General features: G+C 37.0%; 1 protein-coding gene across 4 annotated transcripts in view; it reads right to left on the bottom strand.

The window, feature by feature from the left end:
• Positions 1-21,431, bottom strand: part of SESTD1 (SEC14 and spectrin domain containing 1) — a 152,454-nt gene that overhangs the window by 49,006 nt on the left and 82,017 nt on the right. For all 4 annotated transcript variants that reach the window (XM_036879369.2, XM_057503833.1, XM_036879370.2 and 1 more), the window contains 3 exons: positions 5,097-5,210; positions 3,888-3,982; positions 2,135-2,190 (listed from right to left, as the gene is read on the bottom strand). In XM_036879369.2, the coding sequence (XP_036735264.1) occupies positions 2,135-2,190; positions 3,888-3,982; positions 5,097-5,210 (265 nt within the window). The remainder of the gene's footprint in view (positions 1-2,134; positions 2,191-3,887; positions 3,983-5,096; positions 5,211-21,431) is intronic.

Below are 21,431 nucleotides of genomic sequence, written 5' to 3'. Positions count from 1 at the left end.
TACAGTATATTTGCTTAGTTATCTATATATGCTATGCTATATAGCAAATACATACTTATTTTTTCTTTATGTATCTATCTATCACATTCCTGTTATTGATGTATTCGTTACTCAAGATACTGTGCCAGCCAATCCTCTTTCCCTGTAGAGTACAATTGTACTCTGAAATTACTATCTGATGATACTAATCAATATTAAGTAGTGTGTTATAGGATTTCGGTATTAATCCATACCCTTAATGATAGCACCTAAACGAAAAGTTGATGGTGTAGCAAATACATGATTAAAGGAAAACTTTTCAGTCTTTATTATTGGTATAAAATATTTAAATAACCTCTATTTACAGAATCTCTACAACATATAACTGATTCACAAGGGGCCACACTAATGTGAGAATTGCATCCAATGTTACTCAGATACAGCAAACTCCAAGAAATAAAACTGCAGAATGTGAAACATCTAAAACTGTAAGTATATTATCTTAAAAGTGAATGAATTAAAAATTGTTGTTCCATGATAATACTATAACCAATTATTACTTAGGGGACAAAAACATATGTAAACATTTAAATTATCTTCTCTTCATCTTTATTCAGGAAAATATCCTAAATGTAAATTGCTTTCAACATTCAGAAACACAATTTTTAATATGATTTTAAAGCATTTCCAGTTTCTAAGACATATCCAAGATGGTTCTAAACCTCTCCATTTTATACTTTTTCTATTCCTACTTTAAGAGGAGCATATAAAAAAGGACTTAATGACTTACGAGGTTATTTTAAAATACAAATTTAAAAAGCTTCTTAATTTAATGGCTAAATCAGCAATCAAAATGTTAAATATAAATATGGAATTAAATTTTAAACCTACAGCGCATTTTTACTGATAGTATTGTACCTTCTAACATGTAGTAATTTAGAGATCACAATTATTTCTTTGTTCACTAAGGAAATAAGATCTATATCATACCAAAAAAACTTAGGACAACTGAATCAATACAACAAAAATGCTCAAAATTTCTCTTTACTCTTCATTACATTTTATAATTAGAAGAACACCTATTTTAAAGGGTTAGGCAGTCTGTCTCTATGTACATACACATATCCTTTATATTACATATTCATAAAAGCCATCAAGATGAGAACACAATTGTTTTTTCTGCTTTGACTACTGTTACCCTTAATGCTTTCCTTGTGGATACCATTTCCATTAAAGAAGTAGCACCACAGAAGGATTTCAAAGACCATACTTTGAAACCAAACTGATTTGGTTCAAGTCTCACCTCTAGCATTACCAGTTACTAGCATAACCTGCATAAGTTGCTGAACCTTTTTATGCTTCAATTTCTCCATCTTAAAACTGGGTTAATAACAGTACCTATTTCACTGGGTTGTAGTTAAGGATAAATGTGTTAACATACGTAAAGTGCTTAGAACAGTGTCTGATACACAAGATGATTAGTATTATGAACTATTATTAGAAATAAAATTAAGGTATTTTCACTTAAAAGAATTCCAATGTATTCTCCTAGACTCTGTGAACCACTATTAGATATATCTCCGCTGGAGTATACATACCATGAAGCACTCAACACATAGTATGTGCAAAGTCATTGCAAGGTGCTATGCGTGAGTGTAAAACAATATAGCTAGTGGCTTTGGAATCAGACCTGTTTTTAGTGCTGTAGTGATAGAGCTTACTAGGTACTTGATCTTGATCAAGTTTTTTCTATGTCTAAGCTTTGACTTCCTCAAGTAAAAAGTAGAGAAAATAACAGTAATTATCTTAAAGAGTTAAGAGAATGAAACATGAAAACACATAAAAATAAAATGCGAGAACATAATGAGCATTCAATAACTCTCACAGCAACCCAATAAACTAGAAATTTTTATCTGCATTTCACAGAGAAGAATCCAAATATTTCAAGGAAGAGATAATCACTGCTTATTATTTCCAAACAATATTTTAGATTATATTAACACACTGTTATGTTAAATTAAAAAGCAGTCTGAAAATTCTCCCCTCAAGTTTCTATCACATAATACATGCTCAATGTTTATTTCATGAACCAATCAATATATGGTTGATTTACTGGATTATGATTATTACTGATAAATATGTTTTTTCATCTTACCTGTCTGAAGAACTGTTTCAGGATCAACTGACGGAAGAAAGTTTAAATCCACAGACCTGGTAAGCAACAAAAGAGTTATTTTTAAAAATTTTATTTCTATCCAACTTAAGAAAATCATACACACACACACACACAATCTATATATATATATATATATATACATACACATACATAAAATAGAAGCCTACAAATATGAAAATCTGAAGCATACTGTTTTACAGACTAATTTAGACTAATTTATCTTAAGCATTAGGAAGCCCATTACAGATAAATACTAGTAACCAAAAAAATATTGATACATCACAAAATATACTTGAAAAAATATAATAATCATTATATATAATAATTATATTATTGTTTCAATATATCAAAAGGAGTCCTTTAGTATTTTTTCAAAATGAAATTTGTTATTATATAATAACCCTGAGGTGTTTAATATTAAAAATGCATGAAGCCATTCTCTAATTAAATTTATCTACAGCAATCTTTGAGAGCTGCAAATATTCATGTGTGTGTGTGTGTGTGTGTGTGTCTGTCCCCTAGCAGCTGTATTCTCTTCACTGTACTATGTTTTATTTGCAGCTGGACTAGGGCCTTCATTTTCTTAAATACGTATGGGAAGCAGATCAAAGAAAGAAATGGTATATGGAAAATCAAAGCCTAGAACCTTGCTGCAATAATTGATGGGTTTTGCTCTAAGTCTTTTCACTTTTGTTGGTTGATCAAGGCCTTCACCTCTTGCATAGACTAGATACATATTTAGGATTAACATAAAGAAGGTGATGAAAATTTGCAGGAGGAGGGACTTCATTATCTAGGGTTTCAAAGAAAGCAAGCAATAGCACTTGAATTCCTTCGGGAGGGACTGGTGAATACAAGATTTATTTGCTACTTCATGTAGTCATGCTAACTAGCATTTCCCAAAGCATCTCCCGAAACACTGAACAAGATATGATTAGGTGAAGAAAAAGGTATCCCACTGGTATATAAGTTCAGGAAGTTCCAAGGAAGCAATTAAACAGATTTCTTTGTTCAAGGATAACTGTTGATTCTTTCAGATTTCCTAATGAAAAATTACTATTCTAGTGACCAATCTGTTATTGAAAAGCCAGAAGGAGTTAATTTACCTCCTAAAATGATTTTTTACCTGGAGAGAGGGACTTGGCCTAACAACAGAAAAATAAAAACTATTAAGATTATAAAGTTCAATGGAAATCTGTTAAAATGATAAATCTAGGTGATTATGTTTAGATAATACAACTGAACAACTACATCATCCAGTGTCATAAAATACTAAATTCCCCAAGTTGAACTCATGAATATCACGTTTTACAAGGATACAGGAATTCAACAAGACAGGCATTTAAGAGCTAAAGTATTTAAATAAGGTTACAATGAATTTATTTCAAGCCACAATCTTTTCTATAATCTTTATAAGCAAAGCAGAACTCTAAAAAGGTAGAAAATTGTTCCATTTTGAAAACTTGTTCTTGCAACTATCTATTTTACAGCGTCAGAAAAAGGTAAATATATTACTATTCATCAAAGGAATGTCTTTCGCAAAGAAACTTGTTCAAATCAATACATTTCACATGAAAAGCAAATTCTCACAAATTAAAAAATGAATTTAACTTTTGTATGTCAATTTTGACTGAATGGAGAAGAGTTTAACTCCAGCTTGCATTAATAATAGAGGTATCTTTTATCAGTAACAGCTTTGCAAGAGTATAACTGCACAACACTAGCCACCTACCTTTCCTTTTCTTGATTTCCTTTATCATTTCCATTGTTAATCAAAGCAAGTTCATCTAATAATGATGTAGATTCCTTTGTAAACTTCTCAAAAACCTACAATATGAGATTTTACTAACATATTAAGAATAATCTTAAAAGTTAATGTGTACATAAGGATTTTCAGTTAAGATCAATAGAATGGGTCAGGCGGGATTCCCTTTCCCTCTCTGGATGTCATTTACTACAATTCAACCATCAGAGCACAATAGCATATGAGAAAAGACATAATCACTTCCTAAAGCAATTAATAATTTCAATCTATAAAGAATTTTAAAAATATAAATACATTTAAGGAATTATTTTTATTCCTCAGATAAATTTACTTTTATTCCTATGTTTCCTTGAGAAACATACATGTAATGTTATTTATACCAGTTTTAACTCTCTAATTTCAGCTACAGAACATTTCTTTATGTTATTCTATCACCAATCCATACTGGTTGCATGTAATAGTTAAAGAGTTTTATATACAAGCATATGTAAAAATAAATTAGTTATAATTTTAGTATGATTTTCTTAAAATATTTCTAAAGATGAATTCAGGGAAGTATGTTTATTAAAAAAGTGGACACTCATTTATCTGATATTACTGTTCACATATTATTGTTCATACGGTGGAAAGAGAACAGATTATCCATTCTGAAATATCAAAAAGTTCATTACTCTTCAAAAAAATTAGCATATAATCTAAACTGAGCTAATTTCAAATTTGTTCTTTTTGTCCCCAGCAATTTCATTAAACAATGCTGAGTTATACGAAGTATCAGATTTCAGAAGTCTGGCCTGACAAAGATATATTTTCAGAAAAGAAAACCTTAACCTGTTAAATAGCTCTTTCAACTCACATTGGTGTTCAAATATCCTCTCTGAAATGGTATATCAACTAGATTACCTCTCAGGAAATTATGGCACTCTGTTATTCTACTTAAAGGATTTACAACTTTGACTAGTAATACTACTACTAATGACAACAATAGTAGCTAACACTCATGAGTTAGACTCCAGAATATTTGCCTTCAAGCACTATGCTATCATGTGGTATGCACTACATTTCTTCATTTTTGTAAAAAGGAAAACAATCTACATTCTAGTAGACTAACATGACACAGTCATCAAAATATGTCTTATTTATATGCAGTAACATTTTATCTCTTTGTAATATACCAACCAGCCTCTTATTTAACCAGTCCATGTGATCATAGGTTAGACTGCCACCAAAATCTTCTGTTAACTGGCATGGTTCTATATAACGAGTCAATTTGTTAGCAGACACTAAAATAACCTACAAAGGTAAAAAGAGAAAAGAAACGTTTAGTACGCCACTGTTAAATGTCCATGAAAGTAATGAGGAGGTTAAATTAAGTTAAAATATGCAATACTGTCCCCAACATAAATGTGTATTATCATTTAATTACAGAACAGCATTTAAAAAACAATTCAATAAATTATAGATATATACTAAGAAATAAAGTTATCATAGACACTTAGAACACCACATTTTAAAAAACAATTGAGCTGATATTAGCAGCTCAGTTGAAACATTTTTAATCAGTATTAATCATTTCTTGGTAATCAAACCCAATTCCTTTGATAAAACAGTATACTCAGCAATGAATTTTCATATGGCCTTAAAATTAGCAAGGTACACTAAATTAATAACCACAAATGAATAAGAAAGCTGACAATAAAAAAACTATGCACTTTTTAAAGTTTCTCTAACATTCCAGTATTAACAAAACATGTCCTCAAGTAGTAGAGTAAAACTCAGGATAATGTATACTAATATTTAACTTGAAAATCAGAACTAAAAAGTAGGGAGGTCAAGAGAACTCATACACTTGAAATTTATATATTCAGATAGTAGTGTTACAATGCAAAAATGATACATAGAAATTTTAATTTACCAAAAATAAAAAATAAAAAAAGACTCGGTAAGAAAATAGTGTGTACATTTGTAAAGATCACCAGTCCCACCCTAACAACAATAAGTACCAGATCATCTACAAAATTGTAACATTTGTGGAACTGAGGTCACAGAGAAACCATCTAGTCTGAAAATAAAGAAAAGGTTGGCACCACAGAAAGAATGGTAGAAGGGATAACTACAAACTGACATGAGCAAATTTGGAAGGATGAAGAAACTTCTTTATCATGAATGTGGTAAAGAATCTATGGCTTTATGTGTCAAATCTCATAAAACTGAAGGCTAAAACAGGCATGAATTTGCTGTGTGTAAATTATACCTCAATAAATCTAACTTAAGATATAAAGAAGACTTGTAGAAGAAGTACCAGAGACATAAAAAAAGAAATATTCAGAAACATACCCTACGTGCAAAACTAGGTACATCCATACTGTATATGAAGTTATAATGTACACAATAAATAAGGGGAAATTACCAAGATTGAAAAGCTAAATGTGGTTGGGAGGAATCATCTTAAGAAGATATCAAAAATATGGCATGAAAAGTTCATAAAACTATCAGAGAAACATCACAATTAGTTCGTAACAAATTGATGTTAACAATACAGTAAATGGAAATTAAGAAGCTTAAATGTTTTATTGGAAAGGCTGGTAAATAATGAGCTAAATGATCTACCAGAAGTTGGAGGCCAGGATGTGGAAAGAGAATAGAATAAATCCAAATAAAATGGAAGGAGATGAGAAACTAAGAAATTAATCAAGACAAAAGTTCCTTGAAAAGAATAAAATGAAATCAACAAACTTCTGGGAAAATAAAGCAAGAAGAAAAGAAAAGAATGAAATAGTAATAATAAGACTGAAAAGAACATGGCTACATTGACAGCAGGGTTAAAAGATAATATAAGCACAGGTGACCTTATGTCAGTAACTATGCAAATTAAAAGAAATGGACAAGTCCTTATTAAAGAAAGTGATTCACTGAAATTGACATTAGCCCAAAGAAAACAAATCCCTGATTTGAAAAGATATATGCACCCCTAAGTTTACTGCTGCATTATTTACAACAGACAAAATATGGAAGCAAAGTGTCCATCCATGGATGAATGGATAAAGAAGTTTGGTACATATACACAATGAAATATTATTCAGCCATTAAAAAAAATCCCTCCATTTGCAAAAACATGGATGGACCTAAAGGGTATTATGCTAAGTGAAATAAGCCATACAGAGAAAGATAAATATCATGATTTCACCTATTTGTGGGATCTAAACACAAAACAAAATGAAAAAAACAATAGCAGACTCAGATACACTGAGAAGTGACCTGTGGCTACCAGAGGGGAAGGGTAGGGAAGAGGAATAAAGAGGCACAAAAATCTCAATCATAATATAAGTTGGTCATGGGGATAGTAGCACAGCATGGAGAATATAGCCAATGATTCGGTAACATCTTCCTGTGTTGACAGATAGTAACAGCACTAGTGCTGAGGCTTTAGTAATATGGTAACTATTGAACCACTGTGTTGTATACTTGAAACCAATATAATACTGTGTATCAGGTATACTTCCATTTAAAAAAAGGCAGAACACCTATAACCAATGAGGTTAATTAATAAATTCTTTCTAGTTCTAGTCATCATATTATTGCTAGTTAGTATTGCTATTCTGTGATCCCTTGATGAGGAAGAAAGCAAATTATTAATATGGGATATTCTAATTCTGCCATCCCTGCTGTCCTTGAGAAAATGGAATTCTCAAGAAGAAAGATGTGAGGGAAAAAGCTGAATTACGGTCTTCAATCTGATTTGGAAGTATGAATTTAAACTCATGATGTATTTCATCTTAAATAAAAATACACAAACATGAATTTCTTAGTTCTGTCCACTGAAAGGTTTAAAAATAATGAATACACATAATGTAGAGCAGGGGGGCCTGGAGAAGGCAGTATAACACAGAGAAGACAAGTAGTGACTCTACAGCATTCTACTAAGCTGATGTACAGTGACTGTAATGGAGTATGTAGTGGGGACTTGATAATGGGGGGAATCTAGTAACCACAATGTTGCTCATGTAAGTGTATATTAATGATACCAAAAACAAACAAATAAATAAATAGAAATAATGAATAATTCTTTAGAAATGCATACCCTCAGCATTTAGATTGTTATCTCTAATTAACCATTTCCTACTAAAGGGAATCAAGGCTCCTTGAAAAAATTGCCAGCAATACAATGAACTTGCAACTTCTTCTCATCCAGATACCAAGAAAGCTATCAAGGACTACTGTGGTTGTGCCAAAAGGCTTCCACTGGCCAAAGGTGTAACAATTTGCATGTAAGAATAAGTGCCATATTTGGAAACATTAAATATATTTAATCCAATGAGCTCATATTTATACAAAAGATATGATCACTACTCGACTACTCTGTGGAACAAATTTACTTTATTGAAAACCAGTAAATAAAGGGAAATAGGCACTAATCTCACCTTCCATATGTAAACTGCATCACTGAGTAAACAAATAACAAAAGGAGGTTAAGTTTCTCCTTACAGAGGTATTCTACCTAGTAAGTGAAGAAAGAACAATGGAACTAGAACATCTTTATAAATCTAAGCGACCTAGGCACTGAACAGCAATGGCTGCTAACATCACAAAAGAGACAACTATTATGAACTTGATGATGAAGGAACAAATCACCATCAATGAACTGCCCTGGAAAAAGAAAATCAAATCTGAATTTAACCAACTGTACAAATCCAAAGATCCAAAAAGGTAGAATATGTTGAACTACACCACAGGGAAGATCACTGCAGTGAAAAACTCTACAGGATAAACAACCTGGTCTGGTCAAAAAAATATATACATATGTAAGAAAAGAGAAAGAAATTAAGCTAAAAGTGTCATTTAATAGACTAATAAAGAATCTCACAACCAATAAAAAGAGCATTACTTATTCTTTTCAATAGTAAGAGAATTACAAATTCTTTTCAAGAAAGCATGAAATATTTAAGAACTTGTCTGCATATTAGGCCATAAAAAAAGCCTTGGTACATTTCAAAAGAACTAACTGATAACATTCTATCACCACAATGAAATTAAGTTAGAAATCAGAAAGTAATCAAATCAGAAATTACTAAGAAGATTTTAAAACCATATCCACTTAGAAAGGCATCCCAATCACATTATGAGGACTTTATTTGGATCATGATTCAAATGAATAAATAAATCTGTGTGCATAATTTACATAGAAATTTATGAATATATTTTAGAATATAGCATTCATATATAACATTAATATATATCACTAAATCTTTTCATAATATTCATCAAAAAATTACAGACTTGAAACGAACTGCATCTTTGATAATTAGGGAATTGTTTAAGGCATGATTATGGTATTGGGTATTGGGTTGTATTTTTTTTAAAGAGTGTTTATGTTTTACAGATTCATAGTAAAAAATTAACAAAAAAATTCAAAAGACTTCAACTTCCTTCACTATAATATGCCCAAATGTTCCATTGGGGAAGTGGCTGGGGGTAAGGATGAGATAAAATGGACCATGGGCTGATGGTTGTTGGAACTGGGTATACAGATACATGGAGTTAATTGTAATGTTAATTTTTTTATGTGTTCATAATTCTGTGTTTTTTTAAATAATTAAATAATTTATTTTTATTTTTTTGAAGAACATTCTGTTTATTAGGCTCTCCCCTACCCCAAGTCCCCACTACAAACCCCACTACAGTCACTATCCATCAGCATAGTAAGATGTTGTAGAATCACAACTTGTCTTCTCTGTGTTGCAAAGCCCTCCCCTATCCCCCACCCCCCACAATATACATGCTAATCATAATACCTCCTTTCTTCTTCCCCGCCCTTATCCCTCCCTACCCTCCCATTCTCCCCAGTCTCTTTCCCTTTGGTAACTGTTAGTCCATTCTTGGGTTCTGTGATTCTGCTGCTGTTTTGTTCCTTCAGTTTTTCCTTATACTCCACAGATGAGTGAAATCATTTGGTATTTGTTTTCTCCACTTGGCTTATTTCACTGAGCATAATACCCTCTAGCTCCATCCATGTTGTTGCAAATGGTAGGATTTGTTTTCTTCTTATGGCTGAATAACATTCCATTGTGTATATGTACCACATCTTCTTTATCCATTCATCTACTGATGGACACTTAGGTTGCTTCCATTTCTTGGCTATTGTAAATAGTTCTGCGATAAACATAGGGGTGCATCTGTCTTTTTCAAACTGGAGTGCTGCATCCTTAGGGAAAATTCCAAGAAGTGGAATTCCTGGGTCAAATGGTAAGTCTATTTTGAGCATTTTGAGGAACCTCCATACTGCTTTCCACAATGGTTGAACTAATTTACATTCCCACCAGCAGTGTAGGAGGGTTTCCCTTTCTCCACAACCTCGCCAACATTTGTTGTTGTTTGTCTTTTGGATGGTGGCCATCCTTACTGGTATGAGGTGATATCTCATTGTGGTTTTAATTTGCATTTCTCTGATAATTAGCAATGTGGAGCATCTTTTCATGTGTCTGTTGGCCATCCGAATTTCTTCTTTGGAGAACTGTCTGTTCAGCTCCTCTGCCCATTTATTAATTGGACTATTTGCTTTTTGTTTGTTGAGGTGCGTGAGCTCTTTATATATTTTGGATGTCAAGCCTTTATTGGATCTGTCATTTATGAAAATATTCTCCCATACTGTAGGGTACCTTTTTGTTCTATTGATGGTGTCCTTTGCTGTACAGAAGCTTTTCAGCTTGATATAGTCCCACCTGTTCATTTTTGCTTTTGTTTTCCTTGCCCGGGGAGATATATTCATGAAGAAGTCGCTAATGTTCACATCCAAGACATTTTTGCCTATGTTTTTTTCTAAGAGTTTTATGGTTTCATGACTTACATTCAGGTCCTTGATCCATTTTGAATTTACTTTTGTATATGGGGTTAGACAGTGATCCAGTTTCATTCTCTTACATGTAGCTGTCCAATTCTGCCAGCACCATCTGTTGAAGAGACTGTCATTTCCCCATTGTATGTCCATGGCTCCTTTATCGAATATTAATTGACTATATATGTTTGGGTTAATGTCTGGAGTCTCTAATCTGTTCCACTGGTCTGTGGCTCCATTCTTGTGCCAGTACCAAATTGTCTTGGTTACTATGTCTTTGTAGTAGAGCTTGAAGTTGGGGAGTGAGATCCCCGCCACTTTATTCTTCTTTCTTAGGATTGCTTTGGCTATTCGGGGTCTTTGGTGTTTCCATATGAATTTTTGAACTGTTTGTTCAAGTTCGTTGAAGAATGTTGCTGGTAATTCAATAGGGATTGCATCAAATCTGTATATTGCTTTGGGTAGGATGGCCATTTTGATGATATTAATTCTTCCTAACCAAGAGCATGGGATGAGTTTCCATTTGTTAGTGTCCTCTTTAACTTCTCTTAAGAGGGTCTTATAATTGTCAGGGTATAGGTCTTTCACTTCTTTGGTTAGGTTTATTCCTAGGTATTTTATTCTTTTTGATGCAATTGTGAATGGAATTGTTTTCCTGATTTCTCTTTCTATTGGCTCATTGTTAGTGTTTAGGAAAGCCACAGATTTCTGTGTGTTAATTTTGTATCCTGCAACTTTGCTGTATTCCGATATCAGTTCGAGTTGTTTTGGAGTGGAGTCTTTAGGGTTTTCTTATGTACAATATCATGGCATCTGCAAATAGTGACAGTTTAACTTCTTCTTTACCAATCTGGATTCCTTGTATTTCTTTGTTTTGTCTAATTGCTGTGTCTAGGACCTCCAGTACTGTGTTAAATAACAGTGGGGAGAGTGGGCATCCCTGTCTTGTTCCCAATCTCAGAGGAAAAGCTTTCAGCTTCTTGCTATTCAGTATGATGTTGGCTGTGGGTTTATCACATATGGCCTTTATTATGTTCAGGTACTTGCCCTCTATACCCATTTTGCTGAGAGTTTTTATCATGAATGGATGTTGAATTTTGTCAAATGCTTTTTCAGCATCTATGGAGATGATCATGTGGTTTTTCTCTTTCTTTTTGTTGATGTGGTGGATGATGTTGATGGATTTTCGAATGTTGTACCATCCTTGCATCCCTGGGATGAATTCCACTTGGTCGTGGTGTATGATCCTTTTGATATATTTTCGAATTAGGTTTGCTAATATTTTATTAAGTATTTTTGCATCTATATTCATCAGGGATATTGATCTGTAATTTTCTTTTTTGGTGGGGTCATTGCCTGGTTTTGGTATTAGGGTGATGTTGGCTTCATAGAATGAGTTTGGGAGTATTCTCTCCTCTTCTATTTTTTGGAAAACTTTAAGGAGAATGGGTATTATGTCTTTTCTGTGTGTCTGATAAAATTGTGAGGTAAATCCATCTGGCCCAGGGGTTTTTTTCTTGGGTAGCTTTTTTGATTACTGCTTCAATTTCTTTGCTGGTAATTGGTTTGTTTACTTTTTGTGTTTCTTCCTTGGTCAGTCTTGGAAGGTTGTATTTTTCTAGGAAGTTGTCCATTTCTTCTAGGTTTTCCAGGTTCTTAGCATATAGGTTTTCATAGTAGTCTCTAATAATTCTTTGTATTTCTGTTGGGTCCGTCGTGATGTTTCCTTTCTCATTTCTGATTCTGTTCATGTGTGTTGATTCTCTTTTTCTCTTAATAAGTCTGGCTAGAGGCTTATCTATTTTGTTTATTTTCTCAAAGACCAGCTCTTGGTTTCATTGATTTTTTCTATTGTTTTATTCTTCTCAATTTCATATATTTCTTCTCTGATCTTTATTATGTCCCTCCTTCTGCTGACTTTAGGCCTCATTTGTTCTTCTTTTTCCAATTTTGATAACTGTGACATTAGACTATTCATTTGGGTTTGTTCTTCCTTCTTTAAATAAGCCTGGATTGCTATATAGTTGCCTCTTAAGACTGCTTTCGCTGTGTCCCACAGAAGTTGGGGCTTTCTGTTGTTGTTGTCATTTATTTCCATATATTGCTGGACCTCCACTTTAATTTGGTCATTGATCCATTGACTATATAGAAGCGTGTTGTTAAGCCTCCGTGTGTTTGTGAGCCTTTTCGCTTTCTTGGTACAATTTATTTCTAGTTTTATACCTTTGTGGTCTGAAAAGTTGGATGGTAGGATTTCAATCTTTTTGAATTTACTGAGGCTCTTTTGTGGTCTAGTATGTGGTCTATTCTGGAGAATGTTCCATGTGCACTTGAGAAGAATGTGTATCCTGTTGCTTTTGGGTGTAGAGTTCTATAGATGTCTATTAGGTCCATCTGTTCTAGTGTGTTGTTCAGTGCCTCTGTGTCCTTACTTATTTTCTGTCTGGTGGATCTGTCCTTTGGACTGAATGGTGTGTTGAAGTCTCCTAAAATGAATGCATTGCAGTCTATTTCCTCCTTTAGTTTTGTTAGTATTTGTTTCACATATGCTGGTGCTCCTGTGTTGGGTGCATATATATTTAGAATGGTTATATCCTTTTGTTGGACTGAGCCCTTTATCATTATGTAATGTCCTTCTTTATCTCTTGTTACTTTCTTTGTTTTGAAGTCTATTTTGTCTGATACTAGTACTGCAACACCTACTTTTTTCTCCCCATTGTTTGCATGAAATATCTTTTTCCATCCCTTGACTTTTAGTATGTGCATGTCTTTGGGTTTGAGGTGAGTCTCTTGTAAGCAGCATATAGATGGGTCTTGTTTTTTATCCATTCAGTGACTGTATGTCTTTTGATTGGTGCATTCAGTCCATTTACATTTAGGGTGATTATCGATAGGTATGTACTTATTGCCATTTCATGCTTTAGATTCGTGGTTACCAAAGCTTGCAGGTTACTTTCCTTACTATCTAAGAGTCTAACTTAACTCACTTAGTATGCTGTTACAAACACAATCTAAAGGTTCTTTTCTATTTCTCCTCCTTTTTCTTCCTCCTTAATTCTTTATATATTAGGTATCAGATTCTATATTTTTCCTCTATCCCTTGATTGGCTTTGGGGATAGTCAATTTAATTTTACATTTGCCTCGCAATCAGCTGCTCCACCCTCCCTACCATGATTTTACTACCTCTGGTGACAGCTATCCAACCCTCAGAACACTTCCATCTATAGCAATCCCTCCAAAATAGTCTGCAGAGATGGTTTGTGGGAGGTAAACTCTCTCAGCTTTTGCTTACCTGGAAATTGCTTAATCCCTCCTTCAAATTTAAATGATAATCTTGCCGGATAAAGTAATCTTGGTTCCAGGCCCTTCCGCTTCATGGCATTAAATACATCATGCCACTCCCTTCTGGCCTGTAAGGTTTCTGCTGAGAAGTCTGATGTTAGTCTGATGGGCTTTCCTTTGTATGTGATCTTATTTCTGCCTCTGGCTGCTTTTAACCGTCTGTCCTTATCCTTGATCTTTCCCATTTTAATTACTATGTGTCTTGCTGTTGTCTTCCTTGGGTCCCTTGTGTAGGGGGATCTGTGGATCTCCGTGGCCTGAGAGACTATCTCCTTCCCCAGATTGGGGAAGTTTTCAGCAACTACCTCCTCAAAGACACTTTCTATCCCTTTTTCTCTCTCTTCTTATGGTATCCCTATAATACGAATATTGTTCCGCTTGGATTGGTCACACAGTTCTCTCAATATTCTTTCATTTTTAGAGATCCTTTTTTCTTTCTGTGCCTCAGCTTCTTTGTATTCCTCTTCTCTAGTTTCTATTTCATTTATTGTCTCCTCCAACATATCCAACCTGCTTTTAATACCATCCATTGTGTTCTTGAACGATTGGTCTCTGACCTAAATTCATTCCTGAGTTCTTGGATGTCTTTCCGTAACTCCATTAGGATATTGATTATTTTTATTTCGAACTCCCTTTCAGGAAGAGTCACAAGGTCCACATCATTTAAATCTTTCTCAGGAGTTGTATTAACAATTTTACTCTGGACAAGGTTCCTTTGGCGTTTCATGTTTGTATATGGTGCCCTCTAGTGTCCAGAAGCTCTATTCTGGAGCTGCTGAGCCCCTGAAGCAATGTCGGGGGTCGCAGGGGAGCAGTACTGGGGGTAGGAAAGAGCTGTTCCCCACCTCTTGGCTCCTGTGCCTGTCTCCACTGCCTGAGCCAGTGGGCTGGGCACACAGGTATAAGTTTTTGTTCCAGAGCAGCCAGATATGGATCCCTGCTTTCCACAAGCAGCCAGAATCCCAGTCTCCCCAGGAACTCTGCCTGTATTAACTTTCCAACCCGGTAGTCACGTGAATCTCATGAAAGCACCATGAAATGTAGGTTTGTGCTCCCAGTGCAGATTTCCAGAGCTAGGTATTCAGCAGTCCCAAGCCTTCCACTCCCTCCCTGCTCCGTTTCTCTTCCTCCCGCTGGTGAGCTGGGGTGGGGGAGGGGCTCAGGTCCCGCGGAGCCACAGCTCTGGTATGTTACCCGTTCGCTGAGGTCTGCTCTTTTCTCCAGGTGTGTGCAGTCTGACGCGTCCTCTTTCCTGTTGCTCTCTCAGGATTAGTTGCACCAATTAAATTTTCTAATTGTACCCAGTTTTAGGAGGACGCCTCTTTCTCTCCTCTCACGCCGCCATCTTTAATCCAGATTCTGATCCGTAATTCTTTATAATAAAAATACTTTGAAAACTAAAATAAGTAAACATAAACTGCTCTTTAAAAAGTCTTCTTTAAAATCTCCCCTTTTTTTTTAAAGAAAACAGCAGGCTCAACCAGTTTACAGGTAAGCTTTAAAAATCAGAGAACATATCATTTCAATCTTAAATACTTTCAGAGAACTGAAATTTAGGAAGCACTCCCAACTTACTTTATGAGACTAGAATAACATTTGATACTCAAGAATAATTTGAGAAAAGACAAGACTGTAATGACTTACAAATATCAAGTGTTAGCAAACATCAAGTGTTTGCAAGACTGTGGAGCAGTGGGAATTCTTTTTATTTTATTTTATTTTACTTTTTGAGCAGTGGGAATTCTTACACTTGTGTTAGGAAAGAGTATAAAACCTAAATGTGATTTATTCCCACTAGGATGTTTAAACATTTTAACAGTAAGGTATGAACAAAGGGCCACGTGGTGGAAGCTGCTGGGCTGAGAGTGGGGGTGGGGGAATTGATAAGGGCCTGGCTATACCTGTTTGAGTTTATTTAAACCTACCAATAAGAATAAGACATGTAAAGGAAAGATATAACGGGCTTAGGCGACGTCTGGGGAACACTGTGAACCCTGTAGTACTCAGTCAATGAGGAACCAGGGGGAGGGACTCTCGCACTAGGAGATAAATTATTGGCGCCAAACTTCCCAGGTGTGCCTGCCCACCAGACACCCCATCTTGCAAGACCGTCATTAAAGCCACGCTCCACTGTTCTCTTTGTCTCTGTGTCCACTTATTGAATTTGGACCAGTGAGTGTGTTTCTCACAATTTGGGGGCTCGCCCGGCTTTGGGCGGCCTGCTGTATCTGGGAGTCTCACCTTCGCATGGAAGCCGAGGGGAGACCTGAGACTGTTGTGCGGAGACAGCGTGACCGACGCAGGGGAGAAAACGCAGGCACCGCGGCAACCAGGCAACCTCATGCACGAGCCAAGGTGGGAAAATTGGGCTATAAGTACTGCCTTGGTGGTTGGGCATTTTTCAGAGGTCGAGTGTGTGTGGCTGAGACGTGTAATCTCGGGGTGTGTGCAAGAAACTTCCATTATGTGGGGGTTGAGTACACAGGGATCTCAGACACAAGGACCTCTTGAAGGATGGGAAATACAAATTCTAGGCCTAGGGAAGCAGAGAAAGGGAACCAGATGAGCTCCCTTGGAATTCCCCCCAGATAGCCTGCTGGGGTGAAGGTTATGGTACTGGGGGGACGCCTCCTGTACCGGGTTAAGGACAAACAGAAGATGATCAAATTTTGCTGTTTTGTCTGGATTAAAGTTAGATCAGATGAAAACTGGCTTTGCCGCCAGGTTTGAGTTATTTTTAGATGGTAATAAAGCCTCCAGTTCACCTAAGGAATCTGTTGGTTACCAAGGGCGCTTCCCCTATTTCCCCTCAACATCAGGGAAGGGAAAGCTAGGGAGGAACTACAAGAGACTGCCTAGGACAAGCCCTGGTGTTGGGAGAGCGTTGTGTTTTCCTCGGTCCCTTTCCCCGCCACAGCCCAGCCACCGCGGGGAGTTGAGAGGCGGGGACAAGGCGGTGAGGCTGAGAGAGAGTTTTGTTTGGAGTTACTCCTGGAGAAAGAAAGTGAGATCGCCTCAGGAGAGAGGGGCACCCTGGGAGGTTGGAGAAAGTTTTAAGTTAAAAGGTTGTGCACTTTGAGGGTGCTGGTGGCCTCAGAGAGAGGAATGCCCCAGGGGTTGGGGGTTCCTTCTTTAAGGATTCTTTAGGAGTGTGGCCGGCACCTGGAGGTGTAGACTTGTTAGGTGGTCTCAGGTATATTTGATGAGACATTATATTTCTTATCAGTCCTCTGGGTAATTCTACAAAATTAGCTTAACACAAAAAATTTACTGCTTTTAGTCCCCTCCCAGAATGGCAGCTTCCTGGTTTGGGAGCTTATCAGGACTGGCTGCCCTTCTTCCAAGGGGGACAGTGTTATTGTCTGTTTGCTAATAAGTAAGTCGAGGGTCTTGCTTCTTGACCTCCTGGGTATTAAAATGCAATCTTTGGGGTGGAATCCTTCCTGCCTTTTGCTATGTTGTTTATGGCTGCGCCTGCATGCTAAATTGATTTCCTGGGTTGCAGACTATTTGGAGTCAGAAACAAAAAAAAAAGCATATAGGTAAAGTTAAAAAAAAAAAAGAAAAGAGGCTGGGCCTGTATGATTAACATAATAAAGACAGGCTATGCAGAGGTACCCTCTCTTTTATCTGAGGTATATTCAAACATTCCAGGTCACGTTGCTCCTGTCTTTTTGAGCTTTAATTAATTAACTCTGGGTCTTTTTAGTGGACTTTCCTGGCCTTTTTCTCTTTCCACCAAACTTATATCTATTTAACATTGAGACCCACTTTCTTGTCTCCCTCACTGTGGGTAAAACTGGAACATTTCCAGAATATCTCGCCTGGTTTTAGCATATCTGCACATCAACAGGCGTTCAGAGGTGGAAAGAAGTATGGCTTTAGTGCATTTGCAGCTTTCCTCAGGTAGATAGAAGTTCATCTCCATATCAATGGGTAATTACCTGGGCAATGGAGGGCTATTCTGTACCTGAGAGGTGAGGGGGAGGGCCAGTTTTTGGCTGATGCTAGAGCCTGAAAGAGAAACGGCCCCTGACTGCAGCTTGTGAGTAGTAAATAGATTTTAAACTTTGTATCTCCCTTTGATTTCAGTTTTTAGAGGTATTCTGCCCCAAGATTTCCTCTCCCCAGACTTAACAATGCTAACTAGGACTTAGAGTTTCCCCTTGCCTTCTGGGGAGTCCACCAGGAATCCCAAGGTGTTTCCGGTGAGAGAGGTCCCACTAGGACGAGGGGAAATTTGTTAATGCTCCCCTCACGGGTACTGAGGTGAGAAATTTTAAGCATTGCTAGAAGATCCCCTTGGCCTAGTGGACCCACTAGATCAATTCCTGGGACCTAATATATATACTTAGGTTGAACTGATGTCCATCATGAATATCCCATTCCCTGGTGGTGAAGGGGGGTGATCAGGAGAGCTGCTGTGTCCATTTGGGAACAAAAACACCCACCGGGCCAGGGTGTCCAGTCAGCAGAACAAAAGTTCCCAAATGTAGATCCTAGATGGGATAATAATCTAGGGGATAGAATTAAAATGCAGGATCTTCGAGGGCTAATTATAAAGGGAATTAGGAAATTGGCCCCAAGATCTCAAAATGTTTCTAAGGTGAATGAAGTCCAATGGGAAAAGGAAGAGACCCCAACTGCATTTTCATAGAGACTCAGGGACCAGACGAGAAAATATGCAGGACTTGACGCAGAAGCTAAGGTAGGACAGAATCTTTTAAAAGTCAATTTTGTAACCAAAAATTGGCCAGATATATCTAAGAAATTACAAAAATTAGATGTGTGGAATGAAAAACCGAGAGAAGAATTACTGAGAGAAGCTCAAAAAGTGTTAGAAGAGAGGCTAGAAGCTTATATTTCAAATTGTTAGAGGGAGAGCCAGACCCTCTCCAATGGACCCAGCGGAACTGCAAATTCTAGAGGAACTGAAAGCAATCCTTAGTCACCACCCCAGTCCTGGCACTCCCATCATTAGAGAAGCCGTTTCACTAGTTTGTTACTGTTGAACAAAGTTCTCTGTAGAGTTTTGACCCAAGCCTGGGGAGGAAAGAAACAACCAGCAGCCTTTATGTCTAAACTATTGGACCCTGTCTCTTGAGGATGGACTGAATGTGTTCAGGCCATCGCAGCCATGACCTTACTGATGGAAGAGAGCAGGAAATAAGCTTGGAGGAACCCTCATGGTCAGTACTCCTCACCAGGTTTGGGTCATGCTTATTTAATCAGTGGGCTGGGCACTGGCTAATAGATTCTCAAATTTTAAAATATGAAGCAAGTTTACTTGAAAAAGATGGAATATGTGCTGGCCATGTCTTCTAACTTATCTTCTTTCAAGCCGAAAGGACCCAGACTCCCCCAATTGAGTTCTTTGCTCACTGCTTCCAGCCTAGAGACCTGGTGTTAGTAAAATCCTGGAAAGAAGATGGACTCCAGCCAGTTGGGAAGGCCCCTACCAAGTGCTTCTGATCGCGGAGACTGCAGTGAGGACGGCTGAAAAGGGTTGGACTCATTACACCAAAGAAACTGACTGGGGGATCTGGGGACAAAACAGAATTGGCAAGTGTCCCAGGTGGTAACCAACCCTTAAGGCTGAAACTAAAAAGAACTGAAAAATGTTAATTTTTATCGTTCTAACTCTGTATTTCACAGGCAAGTCACAGGAAGCCCTAGAATGGGAAGGAACTCCTGGTTATCCTGTCAAACTGGTAATCAATATTACTAAAACATCAAGCCCCAAACCATTAGATTTGATGCTTGTCAGGTTCTGTCTTGTGGTGACCTAAATGACCAAAGACAGCTTTCTGGAGATAATAAGTACCTCTGTCCTTAATGGACAAATCTTAATAGAATAAAAAAAGGCAAGTAGGCCCCCATGTCCAAGGTGGAACAGTGTTTGGTGGACTACCCAGTTTCAAGGGTGGACGGCCCCTCATGCAGCTGAAAAATCTTTAAAAAAAGAAAGCTCCACTTAGCTAAAGGAATTCCTCCTGACAATTGCCAGGACAGACAGTGTAACCCCCTTTTATTAAGTATAACCCCCTTTTATTAAGTATACACAGACCTCAAGACTTAGACTCAGACCCTGTAATTGCCCCTCATGTTTACGGACTCAGTGCAGATGTCATTGGAGTAGATCCTGTGGGAAGGTTTAGTCTTAATTTAATCGAAGGCAAGACTTCACCCATAGTGGCCACCCCCAATCCTGAGAGAAATAACAATCCAGAGCTTTCCCATAATGGAGACACCAATGCCTGGGTAGAGTGGGTTAAATTTTCAGTACTCGCTTTGAATAAAAGCAATTGTTATGCATGTGCTGCTGGATGGCCACAGGCACAGGTGGTCCCATTCCCTCTCTGCTGGGACACAGACCCCACTGAGATGAACTGCATGTTGGCCCTGTACTAGGACAAGGACGCTTGGGGAAATGAGACTTGCAAGTGCTTGTCTTTACTCTTTCATGCACTAAAGAAGTCAGACCCAAGGGCAATCCCCTCTTTTTCTATAGGGAAGATGAATCATTCCTCATGCCTCTGTAGGCAAGGGGAAGGTTTCAAAACTCCTGTGGGGAACTACTGACTTGTACCCGTGTCCTAAATGTCTCTAAAGAGGGCAACTTCTTGAAATAATGCATCCCCCGAATGGATATTTAGTGGTACTGTGGAAAGGGGAACCTGCGCTACTTGTTGCCGCCACCCACCTGGACTAGGACTTGTGCTTTAGTCCAATTGGCTATTCCATTTACCCTGGCATTTCTCTCCATACCCAATGAAAAAAAATGTTTTCATAGAAGTTGTAGATCATTACAAGGCACCACTTTAGCTAATGAATTAGCTGAAAACTGGCACCAGTGACCCTTTTATAGACTGGTTGGAAAGATGGTTTGGAAAATAGGAAGGTATAGTTGCCTCTGTTTTAACATCCCTTGTTATATAGTTGCGAGACTTTTAACTTTTGTAGGATGCTGTATCATCCCTTGTGTGAGAGGCTTGACTCAAAAGCTTATATAGGGAGCCATAAACAAGATTAGAGAAATTTGAGAAAGGACCAAGCGTAAATTATAATACATTACTGGGAATAAACTCAGAAATTCTTAAAAAAAGGGGGGGAATGTTAGGAAAGAGTATAAAACCTAAATGTGATTTATTCCCACTAGGATGTTTAAACATTTTAACAGTAAGGTATGAACAAAGGGCCACGTGGTGGAAGCTGCTGGGCTGAGAGTGGGGGTGGGGGAATTGATAAGGGCCTGGCTATACCTGTTTGAGTTTTTTTAAACCTACCAATAAGAATAAGACATGTAAAGGAAAGATATAATGGGCTTAGGCAACGTCCT

Source organism: Manis pentadactyla, chromosome 6, assembly GCF_030020395.1.
Source record: "Manis pentadactyla isolate mManPen7 chromosome 6, mManPen7.hap1, whole genome shotgun sequence".
Taxonomy (NCBI): domain Eukaryota; kingdom Metazoa; phylum Chordata; class Mammalia; order Pholidota; family Manidae; genus Manis; species Manis pentadactyla.
This window is presented reverse-complemented; position numbering and strand designations above follow the sequence as displayed.